Source organism: Ciconia boyciana, chromosome 6, assembly GCF_034638445.1.
Source record: "Ciconia boyciana chromosome 6, ASM3463844v1, whole genome shotgun sequence".
NCBI classification, from domain to species: Eukaryota; Metazoa; Chordata; class Aves; order Ciconiiformes; family Ciconiidae; genus Ciconia; species Ciconia boyciana.
In genome coordinates, this window is record NC_132939.1 from 30913108 (window position 1) to 30926103 (window position 12996).

The following is a 12996-nucleotide window of genomic DNA, read 5'->3' on the forward strand; positions in this document are numbered from 1 at the left end:
ATGGCAAATACTCTTGATTGCATGATGCTACAGATAAGAGTTGGAAGTTTTAACTACAGAAAATTCCAAGGAGGCCTAAGTAACTGGAAACGATGATGACAAAGAACAAAGTTACTGTGTTGCAATCCAACATTAATTAATACAAAAAATTTGCCCTATCTGATGAATAAACATTCAGTTCTCTGTCCCTTCTCATTTTTTCATTTTAACATCTAGTATAGAACCTATGCTTATTTATGCAGCCATCTAATGACCACATATTACTTGCCTGTTTTGATTTAATCGGCAGACTTACCGGTTTTATGTCCCTGTGCAGGAATCCCACAGAATGAATACTTTCAATAGATTCCAAAATCTGCTTCCCAAGCCGCAGAGTGGTACTAATGGTGAATGTTCCTCGAGACTGGCTCCGACGCAGGTCTGCCAAGTTCCGACCCTGATCAAATTAAAAGGACGTTTTCTTAAAAAACTACTAATACCGAGATTCACAGATAGCATAGTCTTCCTACTTCTTCTTTAGCTGTTCATGGTTAACCACGGAATACTCTCATTACCTATTTTCATATTCAAGGATAACGCATCTCACCTAAATGTAATGAGTATATGTCCCTTAGTATCTCCAACATTAAATTTAGAATCTATTTTTGAAAATACGAATCTTAGTATCTTTCTACTCCTAAATAACACGGACCAAACTAAGCTCCATTAGAAGACTAGTACATACACTATTAGTTAATGTTGTATCTGTGTCACACTGAAAAAAGGCCACGGAGAAAATGCTCACAAGGACTTCCTTATACTCATCTCTTTAAGGAAAAGTATGTAATTTATTTAATTGTAATTTATTTAATTATACAGTATATCTTAGATGACTTAACCAAACAGGTGAAAAAAATACTATGGAGGAAATGCACCCCCATGACATCACAGAACCGTTGGTCTGTCAAAATAACAGATGACCAACAGTATGAACTAGAGCACACTCCTTTTTCCAGTATTCATATTCACCAAGATGATAAAGGACAATAATCCCATAACTTTAAGTGCTAATAAGCCATTTTATCCCCTTCCACGGGAACAAGTCTTTCAGTAAAGTGAATTAAGTTTTTTCTTTTACTTGCAAAGGGTATTTTCTCACTTTCATCAAAAAAGCCAACAAAATGCACTGACTAATATATTTTAGACTATCTTCAGGTGAACACTTCAAAGGAATGTGAATTATCTCAGAAGACATTGCAGTTCACTCTTTCAATAGTCAGGTCTTTCTGAGGATATAAACTTTCTCCTTTCTGAGAGAATTATGGAAAGGATATCAAAGGATAAAGATATAAAGATATGCTCACTTTAGGTTTGCTCACTACTATGCGTTCATGATCTTTAGGGTTTTTTTCAATTTGTCATCCTCTAACATTTTACTGGTATTTTCATATATGCTTGGCTAATAAACCAAAAGACACAAGCAAGCTCTGTTTGATACACTGACCTGCAACTGCATGACCACATAGTTAAATCTGTCATTCCTTCCACATCCAATGAATCTACAGACATGATCTTTTCCTGAGAGAAAAAGAACCAAATTAGCCAATAATAATGAAATTCTGTGGTTTATTCTTTTAAATATCTAGCAAATTACTGGAATAAATAGTTATATTTCTTTAGAGATCTTTAATAAACTAAGCCTCCCACCCCCACAGTTCAACAGCTGTAAAACCAATGTCAGTTCTACCCCCAATTAAATAAAAGTTTTCTCCCATAAAATATGCAGCCCCACCACAGCTATCACTCTTCCTTAAGAAAAAATGCATGGCAACATGCCTAAATGTCCACAAATCTGAGGCATTTTGGACTGGGAAAAGGTTATTTTCTTGCAAAGCTGATGGCTTGTTATAGGCAATACTTCTAGCCACCATTCCTCTTTTTCTATAATGTGCAGCTGCTGCGATGAAAGAAAACGGTAGTAGTTACCTGCAGGTCATGTTTTGTATTAAGAAATTGTAGAAAATGTAATTCAACTAATCCAATTTATGAATATCTGTTTCTACAATATGATCTTTGGTGTTTAGCTACAAAAGACAAATTCAGCTCAGGTACACTGAAGCAGAGATAAAAGAATTGTAGTAATTAAAAAAATCACAGTTTGGTTTAAGCCAATTTTCTTTAAAGCCTCCTCCAGTGCTAGGAGCAAACTGTGGAGGAGAAGAAGGCTGGTCAAAAATAATCTCCTTACTATCCTGCAGTTGTAAGTCAAAGCATAAGATTTGCTAGGTAAATAGAGAAAAAGGCAAGCCAAAGACTGCAGTAGAGAAACAGGAGGGGAATGCAATCTCATTGTCATTTCAGTATCTGTGTTCATTGACTTGGAGAGAAGCTGGGACTCCTTATGACCCCACTCTACAACAGAACAGGGAACTGTAGGGTTTAAGTCCCTAAGGCCATTTACCTTCCTTTCTGACACCATGGAAGCTACAGCCAAGAGAAAGCTGATGGTTGCAAGTGGCCACTAAAGCTGTGTAAAATTTGTGTCACCTAAGGTTTCTTTCATGAATTTCTTTACCCTTAGGATTACCAGAATGTCATAAATGGAAAAAAAAGAAGTGATAGGAGAAAAGCAATTAAAAAAATTCAAAAAACCATTACTGCTTTCAAAACACCATCACTGCTAGCTACAGCTCTGGGGGCCTTTTTGTTACTGCTGCACTCATAGCTCCATCAAAACCCTAAAACTTGGCCCTACAGCTTCTGAATATTCTCACTTCACTTGACAGAAGAGCAGTTGCCTGTTTATTGCTTCCTCAGAAAACTCCCTGCCACATAGAATTAAAACAGATAGGCCCATTTAAACAAAGAAAATGGTACAGGATTCATCAAAATAATTTATTTTAAAAGAATTATTTTAAAAGAAGTCTCTACAACTTCTGCAAACACATAAGTGCTAAGCTGTAAGTGCCACTGCTTTTCCTCCACTTTTTCCTTCCACCCATTTGTTTAAGTAAGACAGGCAATATTACAGACAGTATAATTTTATGAAGAAAAAGGATTTGCAGCAAATTTGTCAAGATGAAATTTTGTATATTCATTGCTGCAGTTTCCAGTTAATGAAGTCTCATCTCAAATATTTATGATTCATTTTACAGCCACTGTGGGTATGCTGAAGGAACATCTTCAGAGAAACATATTAGTCAGATTTCATCTGACAAATTCAGTAAATGTCCAAAACTCAGTTTGGTCAGAGAAACCCCATTTTAACTAGAGAAGCAACTCCAGTGGTGTGGTAAATTCTCTGGAAACTAACTTTTATAAAAATCTGAGGAAACGGGAAAGGACAGAAGTAGATTCTGTACACCTTATTCAAATAGCATGATCCTCCACCACTCCAGTGTGGCTATACACACCTACTACACCTTTGCAGATACTGTCAGTGTCTTTTCCCTCAGCAAGAAAACAGTATTTTCTCACACCTGAGCACCACATGGCTGGGGAGCAGGGGGAGAAGAAGATGGTAGTAGGCTGCAGTTAACAACTATGCCCTTGAAAAGCTTCCTAGGGAGGTTATGAAGCCTACATGCCATTCCCCAGGCTGCAGTGTATCACTACAGCTAGCTTTTCAGCCTACACCAGATGCAACCCATCACTAAATTATGCTAGAGAGCTGTAAATGAGTGAGGGAGAAGTCTGTAAGGTTGTGTGAGACGGAAACCAACTGAGTGAGTCTCACTCTCACTGAGTGAGATGTGATAAATCTGTCTTCTCCCATCTGACTGTGGGAACAGATGGCCTAACAACATGATTAAACAAAACAACCATCTGTTGCAGCAGATTTCTTTTAAAAAAAACCAAAACAACAAACCAAAAACAGAGCTTGAAGAGTTAATCAGTATTCTGACAACAATAATTAGGAGATAGCATCACTGTCGGGGGGGGGGGGAATCAAAGATGCAATTGATGACTAAGCTGTAACAAATGGCTGTATCAGTGAACATACTCCTTCATAATTAAGAGAGAAGTCATACAACTACTCACATATTTAAGCATGTTTTGCTAGATCAGGGTCTTAAAAGAGCTTCTTTGAAGTTTTTCATTATTCACTGTACTGCATACCTACAAAGTTATGACTTATTTCACCCCCCGCAATGAATGACCACACTCTTTTTAATTTTCAAAATTTCTGAAAGCAAAAATAATAAAAAATAGTACATCCCTGCACTTCTGCCAACAGCTATTCTCATTTCAGTTTCACAGTTTCTGTGAAGTAAGATTCTAATTCAGAAACACTCAAAAGCATGTTTGTAACCTTGAGAATGTCTAGCTCTAGTAAAGACTGGAAGAGCTGTTTTGCTGGATTGAGACATATTACACCTGTTTATTTAATTCTTTCCTAAAAGCCTGTTTCTCATAATTTTCCCAGAAACGGTACATGAGAATAAATATATTTAAAAATCAGATCTACATGTCAAGAGAATTCTGAATGACACTGTCAGCTCACTGTCTCTCATTACGTACTATTCATAGATCAAACTTTCCAAATATTTGCAAGAAAAAGGATTTTCATGACAATTACATTCCTTCCTCTGATTTATGTCCAAGGTAACTAGAACACCTTGAAAGTAAGAGAACATAAGCCCTTTGAGAAAAGGATGGTAATTATATACATACATATATATACAAACACATATGCCAAAAAGGGATTGAGGAACAAGATAAAAGTTGGTCTCAGAGGATGTATGCTATTAGAAGGTTGTTACAAAAATATCCTAAAAGAACTGTTTACAATTTCACTTGCTCTGAATCTGCATGAAAAAAAACTTGTCAAAAATAAGAAAAATTTCTACATGGTAAATGAAGCATTTAATAAAAAATATTCTTCAAGAAGCAATAATAAAGTTGTTTTCTACTCCCCATTTTTGTCCATTTTTCTTGATTTTCTCTCTGCTTCAAATTTTTAGCTCTTACATACTGAAAACTTGGGAAGGTAGAAAAATTAATGGAAATGGCTCCTAGGAGCCAAGATTTTATGTAAAACATAAAATGGTCTCTACCATAATCTTACTTAATAAAAAACCTTTAAGTATGGATAAAAATATATGCATGTAAAAATGAAGTTATGTATCTGTGCAAACCATAAATCTCAATATATGCAAAAGGTTCACCCTTGACCCATCTCTTACTGTAGTCACTTTCCTCATCATCTACAACGTTCACTGTCTAAAACCAGAGCAGTTACAGTGTAATATGGAACTTGCACAGCAATGACTAAAGGTCACCTCTAGTGTTACTACCACAGAATCACTGACTTTTTCTCTCTGTCATTTTTTTTTTTTTAACTGTGCGAGAGAATAATAAGAGATAAAAATTAAGGAATAATATGTAGATTGTCTTCTCATAAGGACGGTTGTCAAAAGAGCTCCTTCTAAAGATCTCATACAAAATCAGGGTTTCAGTTATAGAAAAACTTCTATTTTTTTCTCAGAGAAAGAATATTGAGAAAATAAATAACTGAAAGATCTTTATTTGGATTATATATTATTTGGATTATTTGCCTCAGTGGATCTGTTGTTCAGGTGTTTCATTATTCTGTTCTTTTCATCTAGACAGCATTTCCCATGATTCAGTAGAACCAGAGACTCTTCTGCAGGAAGACTTGAGTTGTAAAGGAATTATACTCCCAAAGGAAGACTGATAAGAAAATTATAACTTCTGTAAGCCCCTATGGCAATTATTCACAAATCAATTTTTTATTATTTCAGCAAACATTTTTGGTTTTCAAAAATATTTCAGAAGGTAAAAAAGATTTTACTAAGAAAAAAGCATTTTTGTAACATCTTAACTCAAACTTCACTATACTTAAATTCACAGTAGAAAGTTGTAAGGCACTCCAGTTATGCAGTCGTATGTAAGGCTATGTTTTTACAAATACATTGGCACTGTAGTGCTACCAAATTCCAATATTTTCTTTCAGTTATTAGCATTTTCCTTATTATACTGAATTCCTTATTCATTATTATACTTAGCTTTTTCCTTATTATACTGAATTCCTAATTCCTTATTATACTTATACTGAAATTTACTGTTCATCTCTGGACTGGAAACTCTAAAATTCAAAGAAAGCTAATATGCAGTCCCTGAATCTCCTTGCTCAACTATATAATACTAGATTTTTTTGTGAAATTCTTTAAAAGATAGAAACATAGGAACAGTTTGTTCACACTATAACATGTGACATGCCTGCCCTCTTAAATCTATAGAGGCTGTCAATTTCTGCTGCAATGTGACCTTTACAGCAGCTTAGGCAGCACCATATGTCATGCAGATTTTGTTTTATTCAAACTAAGAATTTGGAAAAATAGGGCTGCTGATAGGGATGGATGTATTAGTCAAAATCTTCCAGATTCAAAATAATTTTTTTAAAAGAAAAAAGTCCCCCTTTAAACTTTCTTTTTATAACCTTATGTTGTGAAAAGCAATGAAGAGAAGCCATTGCATATTTCTCTGTGTTGATAGCTTCAGGCACTAAAGTATCTAAAGGTACATCAAAAGTGACAATTCAAAGCTGTGATTCTGCATGGTCAAGGACCTGAACCCTAAAAAGTATTTCAGGACTCTACATGCCAATAATTTTTTTTCTACAAGTTACAGTATTTTCAAGTTGGTTTTTTGTTTGTTTGTGTGGGGTTTTTTTGAAATATGTTTCCCATTTCAACATCAGCATTATTCTTGGCAATACTTGCAAAGGCAAAGAAATACAAATATTTTTATCCTGGATGCTATATGAAGGACCCGCAAATATTCAACGCTAGATAGCACTGAAAAAAAAGCAGCAATCTTTTGCTCCTTCTATCTTAGAAGGGGAAATAAAAAGCTAACAACAATAACAAAGTCTAGAGCAAAAAAGGTCAGGAGAAGATACGGATCCAGAATAAACTACAGTTGAGCATAGGTTTTGCAGCAATTTAATTTTTTGTTGTTCTTTTTATTTTCATGTCATCCTGTTTCAAAGAAAAGGTTCATTGTAGCAAAACTTTCAGAAACTGAAAGAGCTTCTATTCCACTTTTAATAACCATTTAGCAATAACCTGCAGAATACAAGGAATATTTACTCAAACTATGACTAAATAGAGATTATAATGATTTTTTAAAGAAAATAGACTGACATTCTACTTCTGGTATATCCAGGGTACAGCCCTACCTTGCAATTTCTTCAACACAGCTACTTCCATTTTCAGCACTTGCTTTGGCTGCTGAGCTGATTCGACCTTCAGTGCAACATTTTCCCGAGTAAGCAAGTCCAGTGCATCGTAAATTTCTCCAAATCCTCCGCCTCCTATTTTCCTCAACTATATTGGGAAAAAAAGAAAGAATAAAAACAGATTTAAAAGAGAAGAAAAGAAAGGAAACAAAACATCAATACTTCTTTGTACTGCCTGCCGTAGCACAAACGCTGTTGTATTACTAATAAATTTTAAAATCACATAATCATATCCTTCTGTACATAAAAGAGCTACTGAATAATCTACAAAGGTATGGTTAACCACAGTTTGGAAGAGAATCCTAGGAAAACAAGTTAATACACCTGACTTCCATCTGCACTAAACTTCTTTATTTAATACAATAGAAGAGTGCACTGGCATTCCCAGCATGAATCTGACCAAAGTCAGCATGCTGAATAAAGTCTTTCCTCAAATAGTCACATACTACCCAGAGACCTTCAAATACAAATGCACAGTGACATTTTTAAAATATGCCATCTTTTTATTTTTTCAGAAATACACACACTGAATATTAAAGGTATAAAAGTTCTTGGACTTACTGAAAAGATTTTCAGTAAGGCATTTTCTATTATATGCAGTGACTTACACATAACAGCTAAATCATAAATGACAAGAAATGGCTAAGATGATCTTTGAATGTATATTTTAAATGTTACATTTACTTATCGTTCACCAATACCATTCTTATTAATGGACAAACTAAAGAAACTTGCACCACTCAAAGTTTCGTCTGTGTTTAGGAAGAGGTAAAAAGAACGCTCCTAGCATATTAATTAGTTTGCACTACATTCAGAGCAAATATTAATAGTTGTATTTTCACTCCGCTTTAAATGTTCACAGAGAACAGAGACTTGTCTGGTTTTCAGTATCAAAAATGTCAATGTTATTTCATGTAATGCTTTCATGTGGTGATCTCCCCTGTAGCTACCATTCTAAAGCTGATAAAAGAGAAAAGGAGACAAAAAGAACTTACCCTAAGAAACACACAATATTGTATTTTTACTATATTTTACCTTGAAAGAACTGACATGGTTTTCTAAATGTAATTTGAAAACATACAGTTGCTAAGGTTATATGACCACACTGTATTAAATGTCATGTAAACATTCTGGGGATCTAGACATCAGCAATATGCTGACCTATCTTCAGATTCTGCAAATAAATCTAATGTCTCCTAACCCAGACAATCAGCCATCTGACTGAGAATGAAAAACAATTTTTAAAACAGCCTAGGCTCCTAAGAGTAAGGAAGAAGGTAACAGATAAAATACTCACATTGTTTACTTGCATTTTTGAAGTCATATCACATATAATTGTTATTCTCTATGATTACAACAATACTCAGTATTTCATCATGTGCTTTCTGTCCCTTTTTTACCATCGCAAGCCACTGCTATTTCAATATTCTTAATATGGTCCAAGATACATAGCATTATGTACATTACTTCTGGCCAATTCATTGCCAGTTTTAAAAAGGTACATAGGATAGACAGCACACCACGTTTTCACACCTACAGAACTAACCCACCTAAATACCTGCTTCTAGTGCAACACCCGTTGACTGCAAATTCACATGTTCATTTCTTTCTAACAAGCACACTAGCTGTTAGCAAATGCAATCTCCTCTTCTCCACAGGCTGTATACTTTCTCTGAAGCAGCTTAACATGCATACTACCGACACAGGCTTAAGCCTGTTACTCTTTAACCTACACATTTCAAGAACTTCACAAGTTCAAGTACAGAGTATCACAAATCCTGAATAAGAAGTTTGTGTCTTTGGACATGACTTGTTTAAGGAACTACTCAGGTAAGAATCTAGGGTTAACTCTGAAATAATGACAAACCATGAGAAACAGAAACCTTTCAAGTCCAATGAAATACTCAGTATAACCTGGTTACATTCAGATGTATTTAATACATGCAGAGTGTTAGTCCTTACAAAAAGGAAGAGATCTGTCATCTAAACATTCAGAAAAACAGCAAGTTTCAACAAGTTTATATATATGTATTTAAATATATTTATATATTAAAAAAAAAAAAGTATGTGTGTATCTATGGTATCTATGTATATCTCTCGAAGGTGTAGTTTTGTGACTAATTTGGCCATTTTAAGTCTGCACTTTTCCATTCCACCTCTTAGTCTTGTAATGCCATTATCTTGCCTGAGCTCTGAGCTATCAACAGGGCTCCAACAGTTAAACATAGACACTGATCTCACTGTAGTTTTCAGCATAAGCACATAAGTTTTCAGCACAGTACAAGCACAACGGAGACAGTGAGAATGCATGGTGAAAAAGGTGAGAGGGGAAAAGGAAAGAGGTGACACAGCCGTCCTCACCTCTATACAATTTACCCTTCATTTACCAGCTTTGAGAAATGGCCAGACTGCGAAAGACTGCCTCTGAGGTTTTTTTTTTATGCTTGTGTGCTTAAAATTTTAAAAAACAAACAAACAAAAAGACAAAAAAAAAACAAACACACCACCACACTAATAAAATAAACAGATCAATTTCTATCCTCAGATAAAGTACACCAGAATCATTAACATACATCCAATAATGACATCAGTCAATAATTCCAGGCACAAATGAACCTCTCTTTGATTGTAGAAAAAATATTTTCCACACCCTTTGTCACTGGGCCATGCACCACATTCAGCAATGAGCCCGTATTTTCCTTCGTTGTCTTTTTGCTGCCAATGTCCCTGTAGAAGCCTTTCTCGTTGCTTTTCACATCCCTCACCAGTTTCAACTGCCAGCTGAGCTCTGGCTTTCCCATATACTCATCCCAACAAACAGAGGCAATGTCTCCATATTAATCTTGAGCAGCCCATCCCTGTTTCCACCTTCTGTTCGCTTGCGTTTTGCTTTTGAGTGCAGACAGGAGTTGACTATTCAATCATACTGGCCTCCTGCCACATCTGCTCATCTTTTACCTTGACAAGGACCATGTTGCCCTCGTTTACACCTGCACTGCATTCTCGCATTTTGTACATTAGTTTCAAGTTTCTCTTCTTTGCATTCAGCATCCCACACCCCAAACTCAGTCTCTCTATTCTCTCTTCCACTCCTATCTCTTTGTATGTTTCAGGTCTAAAGCATACAATTTCCAACATGTTTTATCTTGGTACTGTCGCTTACACCGCATATTGAATGACGTTCTTAAACCTGCCTAAAAACAATTATCATTACAATCAAGTCTCTCCAAGTCAGGATTGTAATAAATGTTTCAAAGGCAAAAAAGAGAGATGAGAAAAGGCATTGACAGAGGATAAAAGCAAATGCTAATAGATACAGAGACTAGTAGAGAGGGAGGGCGTCACTGAGGAAAAAATATTTTATAATGTCTTTTCTATGCTTAGTTTTCAAAACAGAATCACCCTAAAGAACATCTAGGTTAAAATTAAATTTAATTGAGCATAGTTCTTAAAAATGTTAATGTCCACAAATTCCAGGTATGTTTTCACAATTACAAAGACCAAGGTCCTGAACAGCAAAAATTCTGAGAACTGCATTTCAGCTGCAAATCTTTACATAACTTCCAGAATGTGTACTTTTTCTTTTTCTTAAACTGGTTACAACAAAATAATCTCATGCAATCATACTACAGAGCTGCTATTCTTTAATGGCAGGATATTGGGAGAGTTCCACAAGGAACAATCAGAAGTGCTATTGATAATTAGGGACAGTACCCACTGTCACCAAAACTTGGAAGTCCACTGGTTTATACCACCTCATCTTTCTACACAAGGAATTTTTAAGTACTCTACTGCTTCAAGAATGCTAGCAAAAAACTTCAATACTTCATAACCTAACAGAACAGTATTAATTATGTTAATTTATATTGTGTCAAGCACTAAGGAATTTCTAAAATTTGCATGCTGTTTTCTTCCACTGGCAGACTGTCCTATGAAATCCTGAATTCAGAAAGAAGTATATCGCCTTAGATGCCATCTTAATGTTTGCTACAAAAATTAAGAAATTGAAGAGCTACCCACAGATAATATTTGGCACTCATCTACCTGTAATACTTGATTTGGAAAACATACAAGTTAAAATGCATAATCACATGAGATGAACAACAGTCTATTCTCAAAATTTTCCAATGAAGAAAATTTTCCAATGACATTACACAGGAAAGAAAATAAACCTGAAGAAAACAGGACTACTGTTCCACATATCAGACAACTGAGTAGTTTTGTGGATAGTGATATATTAGTATAGTGTTATCTATTTATAATGTTATTTTATTCTATTTGATCTGATTCAAGATCATGCTTTCAGTTTTTACTTCACTGCAACATTGAGATGCAGCATAAGAAGGTATTTTACAAATACTTACACTCCAGATAGCCGTTTAGGTTCTATTTATACAAAAGGAAATATAAAGGTTCCCTACACAAAGCGAGTATCAGCTTCATGCATTTTTAAATGAAGGATAGGGCACAAGATAGTTGAAATTATTTTCTCTCTATGAATTTGAAATGAATGATGAATCTGTATCTTGTATGTTCAGTCTCACAGTTTTAAATAAAATATTGAAATATGGAAGTAATATAAAGCAAAGATGGTGCAAAAAATAGTGATTCAGTATCCATTCACAGCCTACTAAACACACAGAGATACCCAAAATGTTCTAACATGAAGTGGCTTTTTTTTTTTCTTATTTTTTTTTCTTTTTTTTATTTAAATCTCAAAAAAATCCACAAGCAAAAAAATTCTAAAGTGATCAGGGGAATGGAGAAGGAACTATAAGAACTCAGCCTGTTTTTCCCAGCAAAAATAGTTTCAAATGGATACTATTTCCCTCTAGATGTAAATCAAGTATACGAACACCAAAAGGGAACAGAGCTATTTATGGTAAAGCCAATACTGGCACACAATCAAATGGATATAAATCAGCCAGGAATAAATCTATGCTACAAAGTATAACAAACAAAAATAATTTCTAATTGGAAGAGCAGCAAGGTCCTGAAAGACCCTCCTATAAGATGTAACAAATCTCAAGATCTTGCTAGTTTCAAGAGGGTGCCTGACTGATTTCCAAAACGGACTGTCATAATCACTGGCTGATTGGATTCAATATACTAACAGGACTCTTCCAGTTGGGCTCTGAACAGGCACTAAGTCAGGATTTAAAAGCTTTCCTAGGTCCTTACCAGAAAAAAAAAAAACCACCTTAAAACTGTATAACTTCTTTTTAAAGTAGGATAAGAGAAACAAGTGGTTTTAAAGTCCTTTCACCATTTAACGTAAGTATTAAGCAAAATACATCTCACAAGAATTTTGAAACAGATTTCAAAGAGCAAACTACTTATTTTTAAAAACATATTTTAAAGAAGAAAAAGAATTGCAGGAAGGCATACTCACCACCTTCCATCTTTCTTTGACCAAGATTCCCACACTGAGGATGTCAGGCTGCTCCCCTCCTCCACTCATTGCAACCTCCAGACGCGATGGAGCTGCTATGCAAAGTTTATGTCAGTAGAAACCATCCAGATCCCAGGAGTGGCTTCCATTTAACCAGTGACTGCAGAAACAGAGCAGAACATGGGATCTCAACGATTAACAGAATAACATGAAATACAGAAACTTGTGTTTCTCACCTAGCACCTTAACTAGTTTTTATCCCATAGTGACTACTGTTGGAATTCGAGCCAAACAACTTCCAGTATAGAAAGAAATTCAAGTATATTCTTCCTTTTTTTTTAACCTGCTCCCTCTCAAACCT

The 12996-nt window shown here is 35.1% G+C and overlaps 1 protein-coding gene across 4 annotated transcripts in view; it reads right to left on the minus strand.

Moving 5' to 3' along the window:
• TTBK2 (tau tubulin kinase 2) overlaps nt 1–12996 on the minus strand; it is a 111322-nt gene that overhangs the window by 70388 nt on the left and 27938 nt on the right. For all 4 annotated transcript variants that reach the window (XM_072864905.1, XM_072864902.1, XM_072864904.1 and 1 more), the window contains 4 exons: nt 12636–12795; nt 7184–7331; nt 1484–1557; nt 296–436 (listed from right to left, as the gene is read on the minus strand). In XM_072864905.1, the coding sequence (XP_072721006.1) occupies nt 296–436; nt 1484–1557; nt 7184–7331; nt 12636–12704 (432 nt within the window). In that variant the 5' untranslated portion in view covers nt 12705–12795. The remainder of the gene's footprint in view (nt 1–295; nt 437–1483; nt 1558–7183; nt 7332–12635; nt 12796–12996) is intronic.